A 26,088-nucleotide genomic window follows, 5' to 3' on the forward strand; every position below is an offset into this window, starting at 1 on the left:
GCAGGAGTTCAGTTCTGTGTACTGCTGGCCTGCAGCTACAGGTGAAGGCAATTCTGCCACTAGGGACTGAGAAAAGTCAAGGGCTTCCTTACAGGAGTTCCATTTCCTGATAGCTCTGGAAGCATCACTGTATCAATAATTGTTGTTGTTCGTCTTAATAAAACTCTTCTGAGCTCAATCCTCAGATTTTTCAGCTATCAGCCTGAGTGGCCAGTCGTGCAGCCCATTGTACCTCGCCCCTCACGTGGGATAATCAGTCCTGTGCATATCAGAGCTTTCATTTTTTTTCTTGCTGTGCCTTTAAGAGCTACAGGAATGCAAAGAGTCTGGAGAAGGGGTGGGGTCTCCCAACAGGACTTCTGGGGAAAGGATTCTGGGAATGTTTGCCAGAAATGAAGCTGAGATTCCAACTCTGAGAACTTGGGGGTGGTGTGTGTTGGGTCAGGCCTGTGATTGGACTGCAGAGTCCACTAGCGAGGAGGAAAGCAAAAGTAAAAGCTGGGGAGAAGGGAGAAGCCCTTACACCCACCCCAATGCACACTCACCCAGGCCTAGAAGCAGGGTGCAGCCCACTAGCCTCTGGAGGGTCAGCGTGTGTCTCTGGGTGATGCCAACAGATGCTGGACCCAGGAAACTCTCTACTCCAAGTCGCCCTGCAAGGCCTCCAGGGACCAGCTTGCCAACAGCTGGACTTGATCACCAGCTTGCAAAGTGAGGTCACCCATCTGGTGGAATAACAAGCGGACTTCTCTCTCCAGCTGTTTTTAGAGGATTTTCACAACAGTGGCTAGAAAGCAGGAGACCACAACCTGGACCCTTGCGTCTTCTTTGAGAGACACAGCATAGGTGATCCCACGCCTGCGTGCTTTGCAGGACAATGATGGCCCTTCAGCAAGCTTCTGCCTTCCTGGTCCTGTTCCTCGCAGCTTTCCTGCCCCCGCCGCACTGTGCTCAAGACCCAGCCATGGTGCACTACATCTACCAGCGCTTTCGAGTCTTGGAGGTAGGTGGCATCTGAGCACCTGATCCTGGAACATGCCTCCCAGAAGTCACCCTGTCTTAACCAGTCTTCCCTATCTACTGGGGTGCATTTTTTCCCCAGATAGTACACGATAAACACATCACTAAAGTTATACTTGTAAAGTTTTATAGTCTAGTGGCTTAGAGCACCAGGGTCCAGACTGCACTACTCCCAGACTTTTTGTAGGGCTTCCCTTGGTGCAGTTTTTCTCATCTATAAAATATGGATGATAATAGAATTTACCTCCTAAGGATATTCTGAAGATTTAATAAATTAACCCATATTTATTTAGAATATGGTCTGACATGCTGGTAAATGTCCAAAATGTTATTCAAAGTTCAATTTTTAAAATATGAAAATTTAAACATTTTGCCACTGTTTCTTCATTTTTACTATATCAGGATGATAGCCGATTTTAGCTTTTTGTCTTTTTCTGATAAACCTTTAGGTCACTGTAAAAAGTCATGATATTATTGCACCAAGAAGCTTCTCCTGCCAAATTGGATTTGGATTTAGAAATGAGTAGATTTCAGCAATGTTAAACAGAGGGAGAGTATGTGGGCCCTGTTCTCCAGATGTTGCAGCTACCACTTCATTAAAATTTGCAAAACCCAATTTTTTTGCGGCACAAACAGGTTCCCAGGGACAAATGTAACCTTCTGCCCTAAACTTTGACACAACCCTGGTGTTGACTTTGACTATTTCATACCTAATTGCCTTGCTTTTGCACAAATTAAATTTTGATGAATTATTTATCTTCTTTCGAAGACACCCCAATGTTTATTTTTAATATTTTCCTGAAAAATCTTAAAGTCTAAATTATTCGGTCATCTAGTTACAGTCAGGGTAAAATAGTGCCACACCGAACACAATTCCTAACATTGTCCAGTCAACAGACTGAGGCTAGCGGTGGTGGATGAAATGTTCCCAGGCCAGTGGCCTCTTGCTTCTTCACTTGCTGTCTCCTCAGGCACCTCCTCCCCAGTTTCACCTCCTTAAAAGTGTCAGAATTGTGCTCAACTACTATATTTAATATTGATTTGCCCAGCATTTTAAAATATATATTTATATATCTATGACTGAATGCATGGAAAAACTTAAAAATTTATACACTGAAGAATCAATAGTACTTTGAGTTAAAGAATTATGGGTGATTTTTATTTTCCCGCTATTTGATTATCTGTATTTTAAAAATCTTTTTATGAATAATAGCTATTTTATTAGTTGGGTCATTTCAAAACTAGCAGTAATTTGAAAATTTATTTTCTGACCAAAGCAAGGACTACAAAAGTGTACACAAGCAACAAGGGCATACATTCAAGACTTCCGTGAGTTCTCAAAAAACATATCCGTTATGCTGGGACGATGCCAGACCTACACAAGTGAGTATAAGAGTGCAGTGAGTAACCTGGCACTGAGAGTCGAGCATGCCCAACGGGAGATCGACTACCTAGAGTACCTGCGAGAAGCTGACATATGCATAGAATCAGAGGAGAAGATCCTGACAGAAAAGCTAGTCCAAGAAGCTGAAGAAGAAAAAAAGATTCGGACTCTGCTGAATGCAAGTAAGAGAGCTGTGTCTTTTCTACCCATCTAGGGACTGTCACTCAGAGGCCTGGTCAGGAAAGGTCTGACCAAGTATGAGAGTGAGAGCTGGATGTGTGCTCTTGTGTGCCCATGCTGGGAGGGAAACCTGCACAGGGAACAGGTGTCCAAAGAAAAATCCATTCTCAGAAAGTAGCTTTTCCATTCACAGAGAGTTCTTAAAGGCCCCATAGAAGATCAGGACTACGATGTCACAGGTCAGCCCAGCATCTCCTAATAGACTTGGTTTGGAGAAGGTAGTGGTCCCAGATCCTTCCAGGAAGACCGACAGGTTGGTGGACTCTCCCAGTACCCTGGGAGTAGGGAGAGGCTGCAAACATGCAGGCAGCAGCCAACTCTTCGGGCAAAGGACTGCAGTGAATTAATACTATGTGTGCTATCAGGATGGTGATATCCAGGGGATTTGTTGCCTATCTTGTGATTCATCAGAATCATTTCCAGGCCATTAAGAATAATGTTTAGGTGCTCAAATTATAATAACAAATATTAAGCAACAAAAACATAAAAGTGAAGGGAAATGTCCTGTGCATGAGTCCATTTTATTAAAATAGTGAGGGAGACAAGTCCCCCAGCTCCAAGTCTGTATTCTGAGATGGTGTTTATTGCAAACAGGAAAACTTTATTTATAGTCTAATTATGCCTGTTCCAGATGTGAGAGACTCCATCAGGGAAAAAAGACACAAGCTGAATGCCATTGTTGTGCAAGGGTTTCAAATATCGTCTCAGTGTAACCCTTATAAGAACTTCATGGTCTTCCTAAATGAGATGACACTTGATCTGAGTTTTGAATGAAGAAATTAGAGAAGAATGTGCAGAGGGCACGTCCAGTAAGAGTACAACATGTCAAAGGCATGAGGGTATGTGACACTTGGACATGCAGATCTGCAGATATGGTTGAGTGGACCTATAGGGGGCAGGTGAGTGTAGGGAGCAAGATTGAAGAGTTCGGTAGAACCCAGATAATGAAAGACCTTGCATGTTAAGCTAAGAGGGCTGGACTTGACTTGAGAAACTATAGAGAACCATTGAACAGTTTTAAACAGGGGCATGACATGAAGTAAGAGGGCAAGACTAGAGAGAGGAGACCAAACAGGGAATGTAACAAGCGATGGTGTCTGCATGTAAGTAAGTGTCAGTAAGATGGAGAAGAACAGATGGATTTGAGAGCCATTGAGAGTTGGAATCCACATGGCTTGGTGACTAAATAACAGTGAAAAATGAGTGAGAAGGATGGGTCCCGGATGCTTCCCGGCTTTTTGGTTTAGGTCATTGGGTGGTTGGTCTGAAATATGTTGAGATAGGAAACTCAGGATGAGCTTTGGAGCTCTTGTTGCTCTTTTTTTTTTTTTTTTTGAGCACTTATTACTCCAAAATCTTCAGGTTCATTTATTTGCTCACTGCTTATTTTCTGCCTCTGCATCTAGAATGTCAGCTCTGTGAGAGCCTAGATCCTGCATTGCATATTCAATATTGTGTCCCAGTGCCTAGAATAGGGTTTATGTTCAACAACATTTGTCAATGAATAAGTGAACAAATGAATGGATGAATGGAAGGAGGGGTTGTCAGCACAGACAGAGGGCCTATTAGGCTTTAAAAGAGAAGAGACTATCTTACCTCTGAGTCAGAAGAGAGAGGAGGGTGCCTTATCTATAATAGGAAACAGTTGATCGAGTTGGCCAAGTAAGTGATCTTTTTTTGCCCTGACACTGTCTTGAGATGAATCATCCTCTGAGGAGCAGCTGGAGCTAAGCATGGGGTGAGGGAAGGAGGGAAAGGGTAAGGATGAGCCAGCAGAGGATGAATAGAGGCTGTCCAAAAAGCTGATGGGGAGAATTGGGTGCCATTGTCTGAGCTACTTTAGAAAGTGCCTGAACTTTCGTGTGCCAGGGGTCAGGCAGGACCCCAAGCCTGAACAGTTGTACTGGATTGGATCCCTTAGCTGCCCCTGGTCCCTGAACATACTGAGTCCCTCAGTCCTTGAGGTTTCCCCTTTCTACAATAGCTCAAGCTCAGCAGAGGTCCTGAGTTTGGACTTGCTGCATTTTCAACCCTCATCCTCTGCCTTATCCCTCACACACTGGAAAGTATTCCCTCTCCCAGCTCCATGATGAGTGAAAACTTCTCTTTCAACTTTTCAGAGATTGCCCCTTCCATGCCTGTTGCCTCTGGGGCCCTCATTTGGTGATTTGTCAGTTTATGATTAACAACCACCTTTTGCCCCCCGCTATTGGATGGGCCCTGTGCTACACAGTAGGGACAGAGGAGTGAGTAGAACACGCTACATCCTGCACTAGCTTTCTTACTGCTTCTTGGCCTCTGGGCTTGCCTCCTACAATCCTTCTGCTATCATGCAGACCTTCCCACAACACAAAATGGATCACATTATTCTTCTAGGTAGAAATCTTTTTATTTTTTATTTATTTTATTTTTTATTTTTTGCAACCAGTTATCAGCAACAAAAAAATCCATTCAACTCTCTTAGCCTTTTATACGGGGAAGGGCCTTCACATAGTGGCCCAAGCTCATCTCCAGCTTCTTCTACTCCCATAACTTACCCACATGGAGGGCAATTAAAATATAAATATTGTTTTTTCTACCCACCTGTTATGACTCAAAAATGCTGTGGATTCTCTGTGAAGACTTTCACACACACACACCCCACCACCAGCAGCAGATTGTCCTATCTCGTTGAGTCATCCAAGGGAGCACAAACACTTTCAACCACACATATCTGTGTGTATTTGATTCCTCAACCAAACTACTAACATATTGCCGTCTTCATGTCTGCATTCACAGAGTCTGGGTCAGGGACTCCCATGGAGGAGGCTGTAAAAAGTTTCTATAGAGGAGATACTGACGGCATAGGACCCTCTAGTTTAGGGAAAGACAAACCTGTAAACAATCACAACCATGTGGTTAGTGCCTCTTGGCCTATTATTTTCAGAGGTTCTCTGCCCAAAGATAGACTTTGGAATGTCGATATATTTCCCTGCCTTGCACTGTTTTGTATTTTACATACTGTGCCCATCCCCCACGTTTTTGCCACTTCTGTTATTAACAATGCCTATCTTAGTTTTCTAATGCTGTGTAACAAATTACCACCGATTTAGTAGCTTAAAACGATCTTAGCGTTTCTGTGGGTGAGGAATTCACACAGCTTAGTTGGACCCTTTGTTTAAGGTCTCACTCAGGAGGGTACAATGAAGATGTTGGCTGGGCTACATTCTCACCTGGAGCTCAGGGTCTTCTTCCGAGCTCACCAAGGTTGTTGGCAGAATTCGCTTTCTCGTGGTTGTGGGGCTGAGGCCCTCAGCTTCTAGAGGCCGCCCCTCTCCATAGGCAGCTCAAAAAGTGGCTGTTGCTTCCAGGCCAGGAGGAGATTGCCTCTCTTCAGGAAGTGGCCAGACCCTCTTTCAAGAGTTTTTATCTGATTTAAGGCAGGCCCATCCATAATAACCTTCCTTTGGGTTAACTCAAAGTCAGCTGATTTGGGGCCTTACTTATATCTGCAAAATCCCTTCGGCTTTATCTTGTAATGTAACCTAGTCAAGGAATGCTATCCTGTCATATTGCCAGGTACTGCTCTCACTCACGGGGAGGGGATTATATAGGGGTGGGAATCTTGGGGATCACCTTAAAACTCTGCCTACCAAGGTGCCTTAGTCGGCTAGGCCCAGCTGGTGCCACTATAACCTGTACGTACCCGCCTTCTTCCTACAAGGCTCTGATCTTCCTGACTTCTAATCTTGGCCGACAGGGACTGAGCCACCTATGGAACTTCCACTAAAATCCTTAAGACTCAAGTCAATGCCTTGGCATTATGGGCCAGAGGTCACACCACAGGGTTTAATTCATACATACACTCTGTCTTAGAGAGTTTCTTCGGAAAACCTGTAGGGAGAGGATAATGCAGCTTCTTTGGAAAATTCAACCTTGTGTCTCAGGAGACTTGCAGAAAATTCTAATATCCGTCTAAATGGTTCTAATTTATTCTAGGAATGTTTCTTGGTCAACTATGAAGGGCCAGATACTAAGGATAATTAATAAGATATTATTAATTATATCTCAATGATATCTTAATAACAGCTCCCTATAGAGCTGTTCCCACGTAGTCAACCTCTACTTAGAGAAGATCCTCAAAGATGTCACATGAGGGCCACAATCCCAGGGATGTTTACTGTTACATAAAATTTTTAAACTCTTTTTTTTAAAAAAATTGGGGAATTGGGGGAGGGGAACAGTGTTGGGGAGTTGGGGAGGGGGACCAGCCAAGTTGTTGTTCTTCAACCTTAGTTGTGGAGGGCGCCAGTCGCCATCTGGCTGCCCGTTGGCAGCTCGTGGCCTCTAAGCTCAAGGTGCTGTGTTCAATCTTAGTTGCAGCTGGGCGTAGCCACCATCCCATTCGGGAGTCGAACCAGGAGCCTTGTTGTTAAGAGTGCACGCTCTATCCACTGAGCCATTGGGTGGCAGCTCAGCTCAAGGTGCCAAGTTCAGTCTTAGTTGTGGGCAGCCATAGCCCACCATCAAACAGGTAGTCTTGTTAGGAGCACATGCTCTCACCAGCTGAGCCATCTTGCCACCTGTTGGCAGCTCAGCTCGGGCGCAGCATCACTGGCCCATGTGGGAATTGAACCGGTGGCCTTGTTGCTAAGAGCTCATGCTCTTTCTTAAGCTAACTCTTAACCAACTGAGCCACTCAGCTGGCCCAAAATTCTTAAACTCTTAATTCTAACACACATATATGTTCTTTTTCTCTCCCCCCACTTCCTTCCTCCTTCCCTCTGCCTTTCACATGTGCACCCACACACAGCCACACACTTTAAAATGCAGTGAGTGAAAGTTACTTGAATACAATCTAACTTATATTTAAAAATCATTCCAAGTCTTTGGTTCTTTAACTCTTATTAGTATAAAGAAATTTGGTATTGCATTTGGCAATTTATGGCAAAGCACCATTGCCTCAGATACCCCAGATACCAGATTGAGAATTTATCCAACTAAAAGTCTTTGGCCGACTCCCCAGGCTGCATTCTTATATGGATAAGAGTATTAACCTCTTTTTAACTTGTAAGTGGCTCGTGAAGATAAATTCTCAAGGCAGTCAAAACAAAGCATTATAGCAGGTTTTATTTTATTTCCTGTTTTAGTCCCACTCCTTTTATTAAAGTGTGCACGCAAGTTACCTCAAGTAAACCTCTCCCTGTGAATTAAATAACCCATATCTTTTGTTAGATTATGTTTGAAAGAAAAAAGTCTGTTGCTGCAAATTTAAATGCCTCTGGGACCCATTCAGGTAGTAAAATGTGCATGTCTCATATTCAAAGCCATTAAAAATAAAACAAAACACAAAACAAATAAGCAAACAAAAAACCCACTGGAAGCCAAATAAAACATATCTGTGAGCCAACTCCCAGGATCCATTAGTTTGTGATGAATGGAACAAAACATTAAATATATTTGTAACAGATATATTTATCACAAAGGAGGGGATTGAGAATATACATACAAGTGTGAGCACAGAAGAGTGTGAGAGTGCTTGTATGTGCATGCACGTACATGCACACACACACACACACACACACACAAACACATTCTCTACCCAAAAGTTGCTGCATTCATGGGACCAGCAATGCTGGAGGTATGTGCACAGCTTACCCTGTGCTGTCTCTAGGTCACTGTGCTGGGTCCAGGAAGGCCCATGTACACAGCACTTATTTTATTTATCTATCTGGGGATCCTGTGGTCTTATGAGGGTACCTCCAGTCCCATCACCATGGATACTAACAAAAGGTCCTAAAGTTATTTTAGCTGATGGCTTTTTGGCTCCAGATGGAGCAAACATCCATTTATTCTCTCTATAACTCACTCATTTGTTCATTCAACAAATGTCTAACTGAATTCCAGATATATGTTTGCTTGTGCCAGGCATTAGAGATGGAACATTAAATAGGATAATATCCTTGTGCTCAAAAAGCTTACAGCCAAGCAGGGAAGCCATCTAAACAAACCCAGGATAACAGCCAGAGTGTGACTGTTCTGATAGAGGGTGTCACAGAAGCACAAGGGGCAGGCATTAAGTAATTAAGCAAGGTCAAGGTTGCCATGGAGATGAGGGGGGCTGTGGAATCTGGAAAGTAACCCTCAAGATGAGTTTTAATAATGAGAAAGAACCAATCAAATGGAGAACAGAGTAAAGGGCACTTCAAGCAAATGCAACAGCGTGTGGAGGCACAAAGGCCGAATCGGGCTTAGTGTTCGTTCAGTAGATCTCAGGTGAAGGGGGAAGTCATGGAGAGGAGATGAAAGAACCAGACAAGAGCTAAGCTCCTTTGTACTAGGCCAGTTCACGCATTCAAGCTGTGGGGAAAGGATATAATATGAATAATAGTAGCTACTGTTTATTGAGTGTTTATTGTGTACCGGGTAATCTTTAAGCATTTTATGTATCTTATTGGATTATGTCATCTAGTTCTCACAAGGGCCCTATGAGATAGGTATTATAATGATCCCCCATTTATAGGTGAGGAAGTCAAAGCACTGAAAGGATAAGCAGTTGTCTAAGATCTCATAGCTAATTGGTGCCAGAGCTGGGATTGAAACCAAGGCAGGTTGGATCCTACCATACACCTCTCCCATTATGCTGTTCTGGTTGGCAGTGGTAAGCATGGGAGTGTCGGGGCTCAGACGGAGGTTTTAGGAAGGTCGTTCTGGCCACAGTGTACAGAACAGACTGCAGTAGGGGAGGTTGAGTACATGTAGGATGGAGAGACTGGAGGCAGGGAGGTAATCTCCAGGCCTGTCACAGAGGCCCTCGAGGTAGAAACAGAGGGTTCCTGTTCTGAAGCTCAATGCCTGCACCCCCAAGACTCACCTGCTTCTGATCTCATTGTTGGGCACACATGAAGACCATGTTAGTACTCTTGGTTGCTATTTGTTGATGAGTCCTACCTACAAACAGTTTCATTTAAATTATTTTTTTTAATTGGGGAATTGGGGGATGGGAACAGCGCTGGGGAATTGGGGGAAGGGGAACAGACAAGTTGCTGTCCTTTTGTTCTTCAGTCTAGTTGTGGAGGACGTTGCTTCACAGGCCCAAGTTGGCATCATCATTGCGCTCTTCCTGGGTGAGGCAGATCAATCGTCGGCTTCTGGACGGCCGCTCACTGTGGCTGCTGGCCGCTCACGCTGGCTGCTGGCAACCCACTGCAGCAGGGGCTGCAGCCTACGCCATCGCCGACGACTCACGGCAGCCCAGCTCCAGGTTGAGCTGTTGTTCAGCATCTTAGTTGTGACCACATATGTGTCACTGGCCCTCATATGTGGGATCCGAACCGGGGCCCTCTGACGTCCCAAGCCAGCTCTTAACCAACGTACCACTCATCCGGCCCTTTAAATTACTTTTTAAAACCCTGGCCTAGAAAGGTAAATTTTTCCCCTCATCTTCTCAGTTTTTAATTCACTGACTTCTCTGCATTTACTCTTAAACTACAACACTCTTCTGCGTTCCCCCATCTTCTCTCAGTTAACAGAAGAGACCCCCACACACTCTTATGTGCTAGAAATCTCAGGGGCATCTCTTTGGCCTTTGTCTGATTAGTCACTATATCCAGAATCTAGATTCTTCCTTCTGAATATCTCTCAAATGTATTCTTTCCATCTGCACAGCTCTCTCATCATCTCTGGTCTTGATTGCTGCAAGAGCCTCCTAACTGACCTTAGCTGCTGGTTTCTCCCTGTTCCAGGGCTTCCTCCTATATTGCCACCAGGGTCATCTTCCTAGAGTCGCTGCATCTTTGCATTATCAACTTGGATGGCAACTGCAACCTATAGGCTAAAGCAAATACCATAAAATAACGTAAAGAAAGCCCCTACAACCACACCCTAACCTAGCTTCCTTTAAATAATTTGTTCTGTTATTCTCTGTCAAAGTTATCCTGCTGATTAAATAAAAGTTATGAATATTTTATGTACTATATTTATATTTACTTTTGTTGTAAAAGTAGATAACAAGCCAACAACTAACACAGCAACTTTGAACGTTTCTCAGCTTCATCTTGTGCCACTACTGCCTATCTCCATCTACCCGATGCTCTATGCTTTGTCTGATCTGCTCTTCTGAAAACATAAAATATACTTCCTGTGTCCCTGCATTATTCATGCTGTGTTTCCCGAGTCTATCACAGTGACTGGAACGGAGTAGAAATCTATATTTTCTGACCTTGAGGAGTAGTTTATTAGAAAGTGGAGGCAACTATTTGCCAGAGATTTCATTAAGCCTTTTTATCCATTATCTTGTCCAATTCTGCTTGGTAGATACCATGAAGACTTATTTTCAGATGAAGAAACTGTGGCTCAGAGTATTTCATACAACTCCATCTTCTCCCACATTCCTGCTCCATCCAGAGTATGTACTATGCCAAGACACACTAGATTCATCTCAGCCTTCATTTGGGCTCATCCTCACCCAGCGTCAGTTATCGTTTGCCACAGTGATGCTGCATAACACACCACTCCTAAATTGAGTGGTTAAAACAACAATCATTGATTATTTCTCAGGAGTCTATAGGGTGCTGGGCAGTTCTGTTGGTCTGGGCCCAGCGTGGCCCCTCTCGCCTGGGTTTCCTAGTGGCACATTGCTAGGGGATGGCTGGTTGAGGATGGCCTCAGCTGAGATGGCTTGGATCTCCTCCATGTGGTCTCTGGTCTTTCAGAAGGTGAACCTGTGCTTATTCTAATGATGGAGGCAGACATCTGAGATGGGGGCACAAGCACACCAAGGTCTGGTCACTTTTACCAAATTCTTTTGGCCAAAGCAAGTTCCAAGTCTGGCTCCAGAGCCCACCCTTCTGCTGGAACCTCTAATAGCATCTAACAAAGCTTTTGGTCTTGACAATCCTGGAAACAGGCAGTAATCAGGATCAGTTTTTAAGTATGCAAATTTCTATATGAAAAAAGTGAATTGGGCATTAGTGTGATTAATGGCTTTGAGGTGAGATCAAAGAACCAGTGAGAGGGCTGCTGCAAAGTTCAGGTTCAGGAGAATAGGCCCTAGACTTCGGGAAAGGATGGCAAGGACATGAGGAAGTGAGGTTTATCTCACAGGAAGAAACAATGGCAAAATGGCAAAATGACTTTGTTTCCTAACCAGACAAATGGGAGAATGGCAGTACTACACCTAGAAACTGAGAACATTTTCATCCTTTTTAGTTGGCTAAGAATATTCTGGGGGGCGGGGGCTGGGGGGGGGATGGGGAACACTATGCAAAAACAAACTGAAAACCAGCTCAGTTTTTAAATGAAAAGTAAATAAAAACAGGAAGTTCATAATTATAACCTAAAAGGAATGCCTAACAGTTGCCATATTTAGATAATTGATACAAAATGGAGCTGTTTGATGAGAAATTCCCCAGAGGACTTGGCCACTTTCATGCTTCACTTCCCATGAGTGTTGATTCTCTAGGACAGCCTTTTTAAACTTTTAGTCTCAGTAACCCTTTACATTTTGAAAAAATATTCAGGGGCTGGCTGAGTGGTATGTTGGTTAAGAGTTGGCTTGGGACACCAGCACTGAGCAGGAGGACCCCGGTTTGGATCCCACATGAGGGCCAGTGATGCTGCACCCTCTACAGCTAAGATGGTGAACAACAGCTCAATCTGGAGTTGGGCTGCCGTGAGTAGCTGGTGATGGCATAGGCTGCAGCCCCTGCTGCAGTGGGTTGCCATGGGCTACCGCGAGTGGCTGGCAGCCGGCATGAGCTGCTGTGAGCTGCTGTAAGTGGCCATCCAATGGCCGGCGAGCAACTGCCTCACCCGGGAAGAGCGCAATGACAATACCAACATGGGCCAGTGAAGTGACGTCCTCCACAACTAGACTGAAGAACAAAAGGACAGCAACTTGTCTGTTCCCCTCCCCCAATTCCTCAATAAAATCTTTTAAAAAAAAAGAAAATTCAGAACCCCAAAGAATTTTTGTTGATGTGGGTTATATCTACTGATATTTACCTCATTCATAATTAAAATATAAAAATTATAATATGTACCAGATGCTATTCTAGGACAGGTCATACAGCAGTGAATATAATGATTAGACAAAGCCCTGCTCTCATGGGATTCACATTCTATTGAGGGGAGTCAAACAATAACTATGTTAACAGATACAGTTATAACATGTCAGATAGAAGATAATAAATATTATGGAGGAAAATCAAGTAAGATGAAAGGAGTTATGGAGAGCTGGCCATGTCCAAAAGGAGGCATCTAAAGCAGGCTGGCTCTGTTGGACTCCAGCTGTAGGGGCCTCACCATGAAAGCAGGCTGGACTCATTTTCACACACCCTTCAGCGTCCATGCACTCCCATGAAGTTCTCAACCGATGTTATTAACCAGCACACAGCCATGCAAGCAACCAGCCATGCATCGTCCGTTTTCTTCCTCACAACCTATTGCCAACCACCAATAAAGAGAAGCTGTCAGGACTCCATACTGGGTGCCATGGAATACTTTGAATTTAGTGCTAGGAACCTAGAAAAACCCTCTGATGTGGATTGACTAAAGAGTTCTGTATAACTCACCAAAACCAATATATAGAGCATTTTTTGCATCCGAGGCCCTGTTTAAACACTGGATTCATAACCCTGCAAATCTGAATCCTCCTATGGCTCACTTCATACAAGAACCATTTCATACAAGCCGGCCATCTGGCTTTCCTGCCTTCCATCTACTCAGGCACTCAGACACCAAAATAGCACCGCTAGTGTCCACACATATATCTTGCTATTTGAATCGATTTGATTTCTAAGTTGGCGTAGCATGAGTTGGGATAGCAAGTCTGGACACTGAGTAATACTGCATTATCGGAATTGAACTGATTTCTGAGTTTGGATGGTAAGCAGTAGAGATTGAATAGGAGGGAGCTATGTTTTATGTCTATGACTAAAAAGACAAATTAGACACAGGTTCTGTCTAAAGTACTTGTGAGGAAATAAAGTGAATAAGCAATTCCAATTCAGTATGCTAACTACCCTGGAGGAAGGCTGCACAGAATGCTTTGGATGCAGAAGGAGCAACCAACTGCTCGGCAGGAGTCAGAGAATTTTGTTTTGAAGGATGAGTAGATGGGTCTCAAGTTAGCAAAGGTGAACTAAGGAAAAGTTTGTGCAAAGTCTAAAATTTATGACAGGCCATGGCAAGTTTGGTGACTAATGACCAGTCCAGTATTGCAGGGAAATGACAAAAGAGGCGGTCAAAAGATGGACCTTGAGTGCCATGCTGAGATATCTAAAACTTATTCTGTGGGCGAAAAGCATGAAAAATGGCCCTAATTTCTAGAATAATTAAGTCCACGTTGACAATTTTACTGTAATAGCTTGAAGCTTTGTAATGGACTCCTCTTCTGAGAGCTGTCATTTTGTCATCCAAGTGTCTAATATCATAACTGTAATTTGATAGGCATTGACAAATGTTTATTAACATGAATACAACTCAGGTGGTTGAAAAAGTCAAGTTTTATAATAGAATTTCAAGAGGCAGTCAAAATATTCATGGTTTTGCAGGAATACTCTTTTTTTTTTAATGAATTCATGACTGTCTTCCCGAGGAAACCCACCCTCCCTCTCTGTCACTAATTCATGCGTTCTGTCATCCCATCCATGAGTCTGGTTTATCGCCCAACTTCCTTTATCTAATCAATTGCTAAGACCTGATCTCTCTTTTTCTGTTTCTTGAATCCATACCCATTTTTCCATGCCCATCACTATACAGATATCTCTCGTCTAGATTATAATTACAGACTCTCTACCTGTCTCTCTGTGCCCTCCTCTCCCACCTCTACCCCCCAATCCATTCTCCACCAACATCCAGACTGACATTGTTTCTAAAACAACTCCTATTGAGTCAGTCCCCTACAGAGGGACAAGTCTCTCAAGGTTCTGGAAAGTGTTGCTATTAAATAAGGGAGAAGTATTTTAAAAATTCAAATATGTGGTCTTTGTATATGAATTCACTGTGAAGCCTGGGGCCAAATCCTATCCTAATTGCTTATCTGCAATTCTGCCTGAGGGGGAAATCACAGATTTTCATTCTCTAGTTTGCAGGTGGAACCTTGCATGTCATTGCCTCTGTTAAATCATTTGCATCTTGGCTGGACTCAAAGGTTTTAAATTTATTTCCCATCCTTCCTTTTTCCTTCTGCTAATTATCTCTTCTGAAGAGAAGCACAGCAGGGAATCTTAACTTACCCTTTTACTCAAATACTGGAAGCAGATTCTCCCCAAATTCCAAAAGAAGAAAAATTTATAAAAATTATAAAATATATGCCCTGAAAAAACTATAGAGAGTATCCACGCTAAACCCCTTGTTTTACAGCTGAGAAAGCTAAACCCAGATTGACAAAGGGGCTTTTAGGGATACATATAGAGAGCCAGAGACCAAGTTTAGGTCATGCAGGTCTCTGATTCCCAGTCCCGTGTTCCATCCTACCAAGGAAAGGGTTGGAGAAGCAGAAGGGAGCACATGGGGAAATTCAGTTTCTTTTTTCCCAGAGCTGTGTTTCCCTGATCAAAACCATCTATCAACACTCTCTTGTTTTTCTTTTTCTCCAAGGACTCTGCATTAGAAATTAGATGTAGGAGAAAGAAGAATGTTTGTGTTAGTTTCCGCTGTATTTTATTTAAAAATTTTTTTTCAATTACAGTTGACATTCACTATTCTGCTGTATTTTAAATGAACATGTTCTTTTGAGTAAGACATCGAACGTGTCTTGTTCTTAGACATAGTCCCTTCACAGCTGGGCTGCAAGCCTGCTGAGTTTCCTCCCAGAAGGATGGGAGGACTGGGGACTTCCTTATCAAGGCAAATATCATATCATCCTGTGATTAGGTCCCAGGGAGCCCGTGGCCCTCACCCACCCTTTAGGCATACCCAGGCTCACCCGCTCCCCACCCCTTCCCACCACACTCATCTGCTATGTCTCTGGGGCTGGCCAGAGGTGTCCTGGCTGGTCCTGACTCCTGGCTCAGACTGAGCTCAGAACACCAATAGCTTTGTGACCTATACAAGTAACTTATCCAAGCTTTAATTTCTTTTTCACTTGGAAAATGGAGATTAAAATATTTACCACTTAGGCTTATTGTAAGAGCCAGATACGTTAATCTAAATAAAGTACCTGTCATAGTACCATGCGTGTTGTATAGAGGTAACTTCTCAAGCCTTCGTGCTTGTTCTTCAATAGGGAACAGTTTCTAAGTTGCTCTTATAGCCTTCCTCTTCCCATTAAAGCGCTCTGTGATCACTGACAGGCTGTAACCCTCATTTATTCATCCTCTGTGATCACCAGGGAACATGGGAAGAACAGCATTCACATGAGACAGACTGAACTTGTGAAACTGAAAGAAGGTATACTGGGCCCTGGCGGAGACGGGGCCCTGGTAAACAGGGCAGCCCCCTCCTCGCTCTTCCACATCACAGCCGGTAACCCCCAGAGCTCAGCGTGGCAGGGGATCCTTCTGTTAGCGGCTCCTGCAGTGTGTGGGTTCCCAGCTGGCCCAGGCTTCTCTGTCTTCTCCAGGGGTTTGGCTTCCTATAAGGCAGGCCAACCAGAACAAAGTTGACCCTGAGGTCACAGGAAAGTGGCATTCAGGTTGGCAAAGCATGTCAGCAGGGGGACATGGCGGCAACTGATGGCTGAGAGACTTCTACAGCTCATCCCAAAGCCTGGCCCTGGCCACAGTGGAGGCCAGGCAAGTGCTCTGGGCTGGGAGCCGCCAGTGATTACATGACCATTGAAAGGAATGACCTTCCTAGGAATCGGTTCTTCCCAGCTCTGCCACTCCCCACTCCCACTCCTACCATATGTTCCCCTGATGAGAACCTTGTGTCAGATTTTTAAATGGAATAATGGTTTTGAAAGTATCTTAAAAGCTTTAGAGTACTTTACAAATTATTTACTTAAGGCAGGACTGTGATCAGAACTCCGGATAGGTAGCACTATTTAGACCCTTGAAAAACATCTGCTTGAATGAAGCTATTTCCCTCATTAATTCAATAGGTATTTATTGAACCCACAAAGCATTCAGTTAGGCAGTAGAGTGCAAGAGTAGACATGATGACAAAGGTCCTGCTTTTATGGAGCTTACAGTGTAGTGGGGGAGAAGGACAATAGACTAATAAATAAAACCGATAACATAATTACAGAATCTGATAAATGATCTCAAGGAAGTAAGATGCTATAGACTATAGAAAATCATTTTAAATTTAGATGCAGTAGTCTCAGAAGCCTCTTAAGGAGATGATATTGAAACTGATTTGAAGGATGAGTTGGAGCATACTGTGGGAAGATCAAGGAAAAGAGCACTCCAGGCAGAAAGAAGGGCAAATGCAAAAGCCCTGAGGCAGAAACAAACTTGACATGCTCCCAGAATAGCAATGTGGGTTCCTGGTGTAGTCACAAGACAGCGAGCAAGGGGAAGGAGAGTAGAGGATAAAGTCCCAGAGACAAGCAGCAACCGTATCGTATTGGTCCTTTAGGACAGAGTTAAGGGGTTAGGATTTTATTCCAAGACTGATAGGGAGAAAGGGTCTAGCAGATCCATCACATAATTCATGTTTTTAAACAGATGATTCCTATTGCTTTGTGGAGAATATACTACAGATAAGCAAGAGTAAAATCAGGGAGAAAAATTAGGGACTGCTGCAGTAGTTTAGGCAAGAGGGAAGGATTCACGAAGTGCAAGGGAAGAGGAGGTGGGATGATGAGGAGAGAGATGTAGCTGACTTTTAATTTAAGTATAACATTATGATTTAAAAGTAAGTTTTACTATCAGAGTTTGCTGGTGGTGGGGAAATGGAGGAAAAAGTAGACATCCAGATAGGGTGTAGTCCCAGATACAAATTTGGAATTCATCATTATTTAGAATTTACATGGTACTCCGAACCATGAGATACAATGAGGACTTGAAAAGTGATTGTAGATAAAGAAAAGAAGAGGTGTGAAGACAAGGCACTTAAAGGTAGAACATGAGAAAATATGCCATGAAAAAATACAGAAAGATGGGAGGACAAACAAAAGGAGGGGTGTTCCAGAATCAAGAGAAGAAAGAATTTCAAGGGCAGGTACTAGTCAAATAATCCGATTTTGTTGAGTTTGAGTGGGGTGAAGACTGAGAATTGATTCTTGGATTTGGCAACATGGAAGTTGTCAGTGATCTTGATAAGAACTGATTCAGTGGAGTAGGCAAGGGTGTTTAGACCAGTGGAGAACTGAAGCTGATTGGAGCAGCTTAGGGGACAACTGGAGGTGAGGAAACTCCTCTGTCAAGTTTTATTATAAAGTGGAACAGAGAAATGGGGCCACACTAGAAAGTCCTGTTTGTTTACTGAGGGGAATGATTCAGTAGGGAAGGAGTGACTACTGAGGCAAGAGAGGAGAGAGAATCTCAGGTGCTAAGTCCTTGAGTAGGTAAGAGGGGATTAGGTCCACTGAAAAAGTAAATAGAGCAGGAAGGAAGGCAGAGAATATGGGTTCAGGTGCAACTGGTTGGTAGATTTGGTGGTTGGAAAACTCATTTATTCATTCATTCATTCATTCATTCATTCATTCATTCAGCAAATACTTGCCTATGTACCAGTTGCTTTAATAGAGGCAAGGCATACAGCACTGAATGAAATAAATAAGACTCATGCCCTCATGGAGTGTATATTCCATTGAAGGAAGCCAAGCAATAAATGTTAACAGATGAATTTATGATATGTCATATAGAAAATAAGCACTCTGGAGAAAAATGAACTAGGGTAAGGGTGTTATGGAGAGCTGGAGAAGAGGTTGCCATTTTTTTATCAGGTGGTCAGAAAAGGCTTTAATGATCAGGGAACATTTGAGAACAGACCTAAAGGAAGCAAGGAAGGAAGTCAGGTAGATATGTTAGGGAAGATAGTTGAGTTGCAAGCAGAGGGAACAGAAATTGTCAAATTCCTGAGGCAAGAGTGTGCTTGGCACAAATTGAGGAACAGCAAGGGGGCCAGTGTGGCTAAAGAAAATGAACAAGGCGGGAGAGTTGTAGGAGACAAGGCCAGAGAGGCAGTGGGGGCACAGCTCACATATGGTCTGGAGGACAAAGACTTGAGCTTTACTCTCAATGAGATGGGAAGAGAGTAACTTATGAGTTTTAAGCAAACACGTGACATGATCTGACTTACATTTTTAAAAGATCCCGATCCCTTTGGCTTCTGTGGGGAATGGACTGTGGATGGACAAGGATGGAAGTGTGGCCACCAGGTAGGGGACAATTGCAGTAATCCAGGCAGGACATGATGTAGCTCTCAGACTGCCCCTGCTTTCTCAGTGAAATGAGAAGTAAGATCTTCGTGTAAGAGTGAGGAGGGCAGGATGGAAGCTTAAGGAGAAAAGAGAAGGTATGATAATAGTGGGTGATGAATTGATTAAGGAATTATGGCAGGGTTTCTGTCCAACTGCTGGCAGTAGTGAGCAGTTTGCTAAAATGCTACTTACCTCAGAACCTCTAGGACTTCTCTGGCTGTGCACCTTTCTTCCTTGTGTCTAGTTTCTCTCCCTTCACCCTGTTTCTTGTTCTCTGACTCTAGATGACCTCCAGTTGGCTTAGAGAACCCAAGCATTTATTGAGAAGAACATGACAACCCACTGGCACAGCCAGCTTCTTATACCAAAGCCTTTGGAAGGACTAAGAGAGGCCCTCACTGTGCCCAGTTCTCCAGAGAGACTGTTATACACCTGACAATTATTCTACCACCTCACGCTCCAGCAGTCAGTGAGGGAGGCCCATTGAGTTCCACGCTCTTATTAAGACCATCCTCTCCTACTCATGATATAGCCTTCATTAGGATTTGAGGGATACCCAAAGGGCTCCTTGTGCTTTCTAGTAAGGCTACCACCCCTGGCCTCCATGATACTGCTCACTTCACAATAGACTGCCTAACAGGGCAGTCCCAACGAAAATTCTATAAATAGAATTGGTGACCCACTCTTCCTGAAGTGGCCAGTAGAACTAATCTCATCTTGACCCCAAATTCCAAGACCTTAAGGGCGTCTGGAAAATGGCATATTTAAGGGCCAGGTGGGAATGGATGACACCACTCTTGTCCATATCCTGTTAGACAGAACAGGTCAGTAGGTGCAACCTAACTACAAAGGAGGCTGCGAATGTGTAACCAGGGAAGAGGAAAATGAAATGGCAGACAGACATTGTCTCTGCCATAAGCAGCCAGAGGAGAAACGAGTAGGAGGCATACACAGAGATAGTGGTGACACAAAGATCAAGGAGAAAGAAACCATGAAGGAGGAACTGATCCAATAATGTCATGTTACAGAAATGTGAAGTAGGATATGGACATAAAAGGTCTGGTTTTGCAGTTAGGAAGTGTCTGGCAACATGATGAAGGGTAGCTTCTGTGAAGTTATGATGAAGTGAAAGAATGGGAGGCAAAGAAGTAGATACAGAGAGTATAGACTATTCTGTAGGAGAATCTAACTACATAAAGTGACAGAAAGAGATAGTGAAATAACTAGAAAGGGGTGCTTAATTGAAGGAGAATAGTTTTTTAATATAGGCACGATGTTTACAAGCTAAAGAACTAGTAGTGAAGGAAAAAGCCAAGATAAGAGAAAGGTGGCAATTCATCAAGGAAGTCTAGAAAAGAAGCCAGGAAAAGAGAAGACCAGAGCACAAATGAATGTATATTAGTCTTGGACAGAAGGAGTGACACAGCCTCTTCTAAGATGTGTGAAAGGATAGCAAGGGTAGAAACAACTGAAGAAAAATTTATAAGTGAGGGAAAGGAAGTGAAGGGAGTTCATGTCTAACAGTGTTTATTTTTTCAAGGGGCTAATATGCTGTTATGTAGGGAATTATGGAGTAGTTGAGGGTGTTAAGATAGCTGCTGTGTAGAAGATTGCGGGCTAACCATGGAAAGCAGTATGATGTTTAGGGCTCAGTTGGGGTTAGAGACCCCTAATGTGTCGTGGCACCAGTATGAACTATTGTGAAATTTTCTCCACCAACACACAGCTCTCCAGGGCAGAGACGGATGTTTGAACTGACCCAAGACCAGGGATTTTTGTACAGTGGATATTGTGGAATAACTAGAGATTGGTGGGTGAGGATGCCGGAGAGATTTATTATAGTGGTCTAGCTTGGATAGGAAAGGAAGTGAGGCCAAGAGAAGGCTGATGGACTTCCAGAAAGTAGAGGTCAAGGAACTGGAGGGCATGAGGAAATGGAAGAGCAGAGGAGGTGAGAGCAAAGGAGTTAGTAAAGGAAGTATAAGTTGTTATTGCAGAGGGCAGGATATTAGAGTTTTAGAATTCTAATATGGAACAGTTCTGGGAATGGGGGTATCCAGAGTATGGCCATGGGAAGGTGCTGCTGAAGTGGTTTGAAAGCAAGGTGTTACAGAGTTAAAGAGGTGGAAGTGCTCAGGCTCTTTATGCATATTGGGGTAGTGTCCTAGAGAACAGTCAATGATTTAGACTAGAGAGAGCTGATTTGATTGCCTGAGATGTAAAGAAGGAAGGAATTTTGCATGAAAGTCTGCAGTGGCAGTGAGGAACTAGAAAAATGTAAACCTCTCTTTTTATTTCACCTTCCTCCACATAGCTTAGACCCTTGTCATCCTGTTTGGATTATAAAAATACAGTAAGTCCCCGACTTACAAACATTTGCGTTGCAAACTTTCACAGGTATTAATGGACCTCACATTATGAACATTTGTAGATGCGAACAAATCACAGAAGTAGCTCACGTGTCTGCCGTTGTCACAATTGTGCTGCTGTGTGCTTACTGTACAGTGTGATAGTGTACAGAAGGACATTCATCATTCAGAGCCCAGGATGTCCAGAAGCAAGAGGAAAAGCAGTGGTGATGTGGAGGGGACTGCTAGGATGCGCAAAGCAATATCCATGGAAACAAAAGTGAAAATAATTGAGAGATTGGACTGAGGCGAAAAGATGGTAGACGTCACTCATTCTTATAACATGAATCATTCAACCATTGGCTTTACATCGTATATTTGTGTCAAAGGCGTGTAAGTCTCACTTTGTTGGACTTATGAATGAATCCAACTTACGAATGTTCTCCCGGAACAGAACTCATTCGTAGTTTGGGGACTTACTGTACTCTCCTAATTGGTTTTCCTGATTTTGGTTTCTCTCCCCTGTATCCGTCATACACATGATTGGCAGCTTAATTAATCTTGTTGAATAGCCTTGACCATGTCTCACTAAAACTCCAGTAGCTCCCTATCTGCCTACAGAATACAATCTCTATTCCTTAGCCCCACCCTCAAGTTCCAGGCACAGAGCTGGTTCCAATCTACTGCTTTGTTTTATGCATCTAGTTTGAGGTAATATCAAATACTTAGCTTGTATTGGTTTAAATTCTGTACTATTTTATTAACACTAATCTTGGAAAACCTTCCCAAATATGGTTTTATTAACTGTCAGGAATGTTCTTCCCACAGATCTCAGAATGTCATCCTTCAGGCACCAATTCAAATGCAGATTGGTCTCTGCCTCAAATGACATCTCTATTCTGTGTTCTTTTTTTTTTTTTTTGCAAAAATTCCACTTTAAGCTTTATATTCTACTTAGTCATGTATGTATTAAGCAAGAACCACTCCTAATTTATCATTGCACCTCCAACTCATAACACCTACCTCAGTCTCTTGCCTTTTGTGGGTATCCAATGTCTGCTGGCTAAATACATGCATGCGTTCATGAATAAATAAATGAGTGGATGTACAGAGCTCTTATAATGTTCTAATAGAGTTAAAGGCCAGAATCCTTCACCAGAATGTGATCTCCTGGAGGTGTAGACTTGATTAGAGATAGACGATAGATAGATAGGTAGATAGATAGATAACCAGAAGACTGACTATAAAGATCCATTGCTTCAAAAATGCTGTGGAACAAACAACCTGAAAACTGAGTGACTTAAAACAACCATCATTTATTCTCATGGGTCTGTGGTTGGATGAGGATTTGTTATTTAGGCTGGGCCTGATTGGGGTGATTTGATTCTGCTCCAAGTGTCTCTTAGCCTAATTCAGGCATGTATTTTCATGACAATGTCAGAAATTTATGTTTTACCCTCAATACTTAGCACTGTTATGGGAGCATTATAAGCTAAGAACAGAGTGGATACCCAATAAAATCTTGGCAACTGGAGTTGAATTAGGCAGCTTCACACCTAAGTCATTCTCACAGTGTTAACCCCAAGTGCTCTAGAGCGTGAACAAGGTCTTTCATACATCAAATAGCTGTTTATTTCCTGACTTGAATAAAATGCCAACTCATAACTGGACAGCAACTCCCTTAACAGAGACCCATTTATTCATTTAATTATTTGATTCATTGACTCTTACCATAAATTGTCATTGAACTATGTGTGATAACTTTATTCTAGACACTAAAGGAAAAAAAGCAACCTGTGAAGATAAGCATCTCATGTTTATAAAGTAACCTCCTTTTTTTCTCCTGTTTGGCCAGGCTGTGACAACATGCTGATGGGTATAAAGTCTCTGAAAATAGTGAAGAAGACTATGGATAGAGATGGCTCTTGGATGAAAGATGCTGTCAGTGCCTCTCCCAAGGTTTATTCCTTCATTGGATCCAGAAACAACACTGTTTGGGAGTTTGCAAACATGCGGGCACTCATGGAAGATAGCACCAAGCTGGGCCCACGGAAGCTAATCTTAACGCATTCCTGGCAGGGAACAGGCCAAGTGATCTACAAAGGTTTCCTATTTTTTCACAACCAAGGGACTCCTAATGAAATAATCAAATACAATCTGCAGAAGAGGACTGTGGAAGATCGAATGCTGCTCCCAGGAGGGGCAGGCCGAGCACTGGCCTACCAGCACTCCCCGTCAACTTACATTGACCTGGCTGTGGATGAGCATGGGCTCTGGGCCATCCACTCAGGGCCAGGGATCCATGGCCATTTGGTTCTCACGAAAATTGAGCCCGACACACTGGGAATGGAACACTCATGGGTCACTCCATGCAAAAGCCAGGAGGCTGAAGCTGCGTTCCTCTTGTGTGGGGTTCTGTATGTAGTCTATAGTTCTGGTGGCCAGGGCCCCCATCGCATCACCTGTGTCTACGACCCGAGGGGCACTATCAGTGAGGAGGATCTGCCCAACTTGTTCTTCCCCAGGCGGCCAAGAAGTCACTCCATGATCCATTATAATGCCAGAGATAAGCAGCTGTATGCGTGGAATGATGGAAACCAGATCATTTACAAACTCCAGACAAAGCGAAAGCAGCCTCTGAAGTAATGTATTACAGCTGGGAGGGAGAACACCTTGGCCTTGGAAGCTGCTGTTCAGGACATTGAGGCCACAGCCCCTTTGCAATATTGTATCCCTCTAATCACATAAAGGGACCGATTCTAAAAGTCGGAATGCATTTGCATCCTCCCAGATGTTACTGACTTAGAGATCTTCCAAGAGTTTAGATGAGAGTCTGTCATTCAGAAACTTTCAACAACTTACATTACCCATCCAAACCTCCTGGCACTCAAGGCCTTCCACATTCTGATCCAGTTTACTTCCAGGCTATTCTTTCACTGGCATTTACTTTAACTTCACACTCCCCCCCAACCCCCAAGCAATTAGAAATGTAGGCCACCCCCTAATACTCCTGGCTTTTCTCTCCTCTGGCCTTTTCTCAAGCTCTTTCCTGTTTTACAAATGCCTTTTGATATTCTTCCATTTTTACTCCCAACTAAAATACTATTTCTTATTGATGTTTAATCTTGATTTCTCCTATTTCCACCTTTCTGCCACGCTAGGTAGATGTAATAATGAGGTAAACAGATTAACACTTGAATACTACTTTCAAGCTACAATGTGTTTGCACCTATGTTACATCAATAATTCTCATCTCAGCCTTGTATGCAGGACAAGTCTTTATAGTTGCCATTTTAGAGATGAGGAGAGCTTAGGTAAGCCATTCAAAGTAACAGAGCTACAAAATGAAGGATAGAGCTAGAAAATACTGCAAATCCCATAGTTTTTTCATTGTCCAAGGAAGCACCAAATATGTATGTTTGTTCATGTAACCTTTTGTAAGCAATACGTTCATCATTTTATTCTAAAAATAATAGTTTGCCCCTTTAGCCACTTTTCATGTCCACGCAAGACTTTCCTACAGCCCTTTCAAAAGCTACTTCCTCCAGAAAAACAGCCTGAGGGTGAGGACCCTACTTCTAGCCTCATCTTGTCTTACCTTCCTCTAAGCCTCTCTTCTTGTTTGAAATACAATAAAATTGACATGAAGCAAACAAACTTCATCAGGTTATATTTGCCTACATGCCGTCAGCATAACAGCTTCAGTGAGTGCTGCCTGTGCTTGGGTGTACGGTGAACAATCCCCAGCACACTGAGGTCCTTGGTAAATATTCTGGAATCTGGGTGGAAGCTAACTGACTCCCTGCCACAGCAAGTGTGCCGTGTGGCGCAGGGGACAGAGGGCAGCTGTGCCTGGCCAGAGGGGCTCCCTCAAAATCTTTCCCATGTGTGTGTCCAATTCAGCCTGATTTGGGTCACAAGTGCAGGCTGTGGTGCCAGCCTGTGTCATGTGCTGAGGCCTGTCTTTCCAGGTTGGTCACATGAGAGGATTTGCTTTGTACACTTGCAGCTGTTTTCCAGACTCTGCCAAGCTCAGGCCAGGACCATAGCAATGAAGTTTGGTGTTTTTTTTCCCCACAGCATTTGAGTAGAGCTTTGGCAGAATAGAACACAGCACAATTACCCACCATTCTAATAGAGTGATACAGAAAGCCCAGATCTGTAGTGGAGTGAGGCAGGTGTAGATAAACATGATGATATTACCCATTCCATGGGGTTGGGGACATGACCTGCCCTGTGGATAAAAGAATATTATTTATTTCACCAGGATAAGGAATGGGAACTGACTCACGGAGGAGGGGAGAGTGAAGTTATCAGCGAATGGAATTATGTGCTAGAACTGGGCACATAGTGCCTTTGGAGGTAGAGGAGAGGTTGACTTTCATTTGTGATAGGCTTCAAATTGATAGTTTTCCAGGGTGCGCTTTTCACTAACAACCCACCCTTGCACCTTAAATTCCTACAGCTAGAATCACTCTTTTAGGTCAAGAAGGAAGCCCCTGTTAATGTGCCACTTTGTTTCCTGGAAGTCAGGACTGGACAGCATATATGTCCATGAACACTTTTTTGGGCTTCTTCTAGGTGAACCTTTAAGCTCGGGTTTTAGTTGGATTTTAGTCAGGATTGAAGTCACTATGACCTATACCAGTGGTTCTTGAACTTTAGTGAGCATAAGAATCACCCGAGGAGCTTTTAAAACTCCTCATGCCAGGTCATACCCCCAAACCATTAAATCAGAACCCCTGGAGCTGGGACTCAGACACATTTTTTAAGTCCCCTCCTCCAAAGTGTTTCCAAAGTGC

General features: G+C 43.3%; 1 protein-coding gene across 1 annotated transcript; it reads left to right on the forward strand.

Annotated features, from left to right (window-relative positions):
* The first annotated feature begins 202 nt into the window (after positions 1-202).
* Positions 203-24,934, forward strand: OLFML1 (olfactomedin like 1). Its single transcript, XM_019633362.1, has 3 exons — positions 203-1,003; positions 2,298-2,586; positions 23,142-24,934. Exons 1-3 carry the CDS (start codon positions 878-880, stop codon positions 23,930-23,932), a joined length of 1,206 nt encoding a protein of 401 aa, XP_019488907.1. The 5' UTR covers positions 203-877; the 3' UTR covers positions 23,933-24,934.
* Positions 24,935-26,088: the final 1,154 nt, after the last annotated feature.

This window comes from Hipposideros armiger, unplaced genomic scaffold (assembly GCF_001890085.2).
Source record: "Hipposideros armiger isolate ML-2016 unplaced genomic scaffold, ASM189008v1 scaffold_1289, whole genome shotgun sequence".
Classification (NCBI taxonomy): Eukaryota; Metazoa; Chordata; class Mammalia; order Chiroptera; family Hipposideridae; genus Hipposideros; species Hipposideros armiger.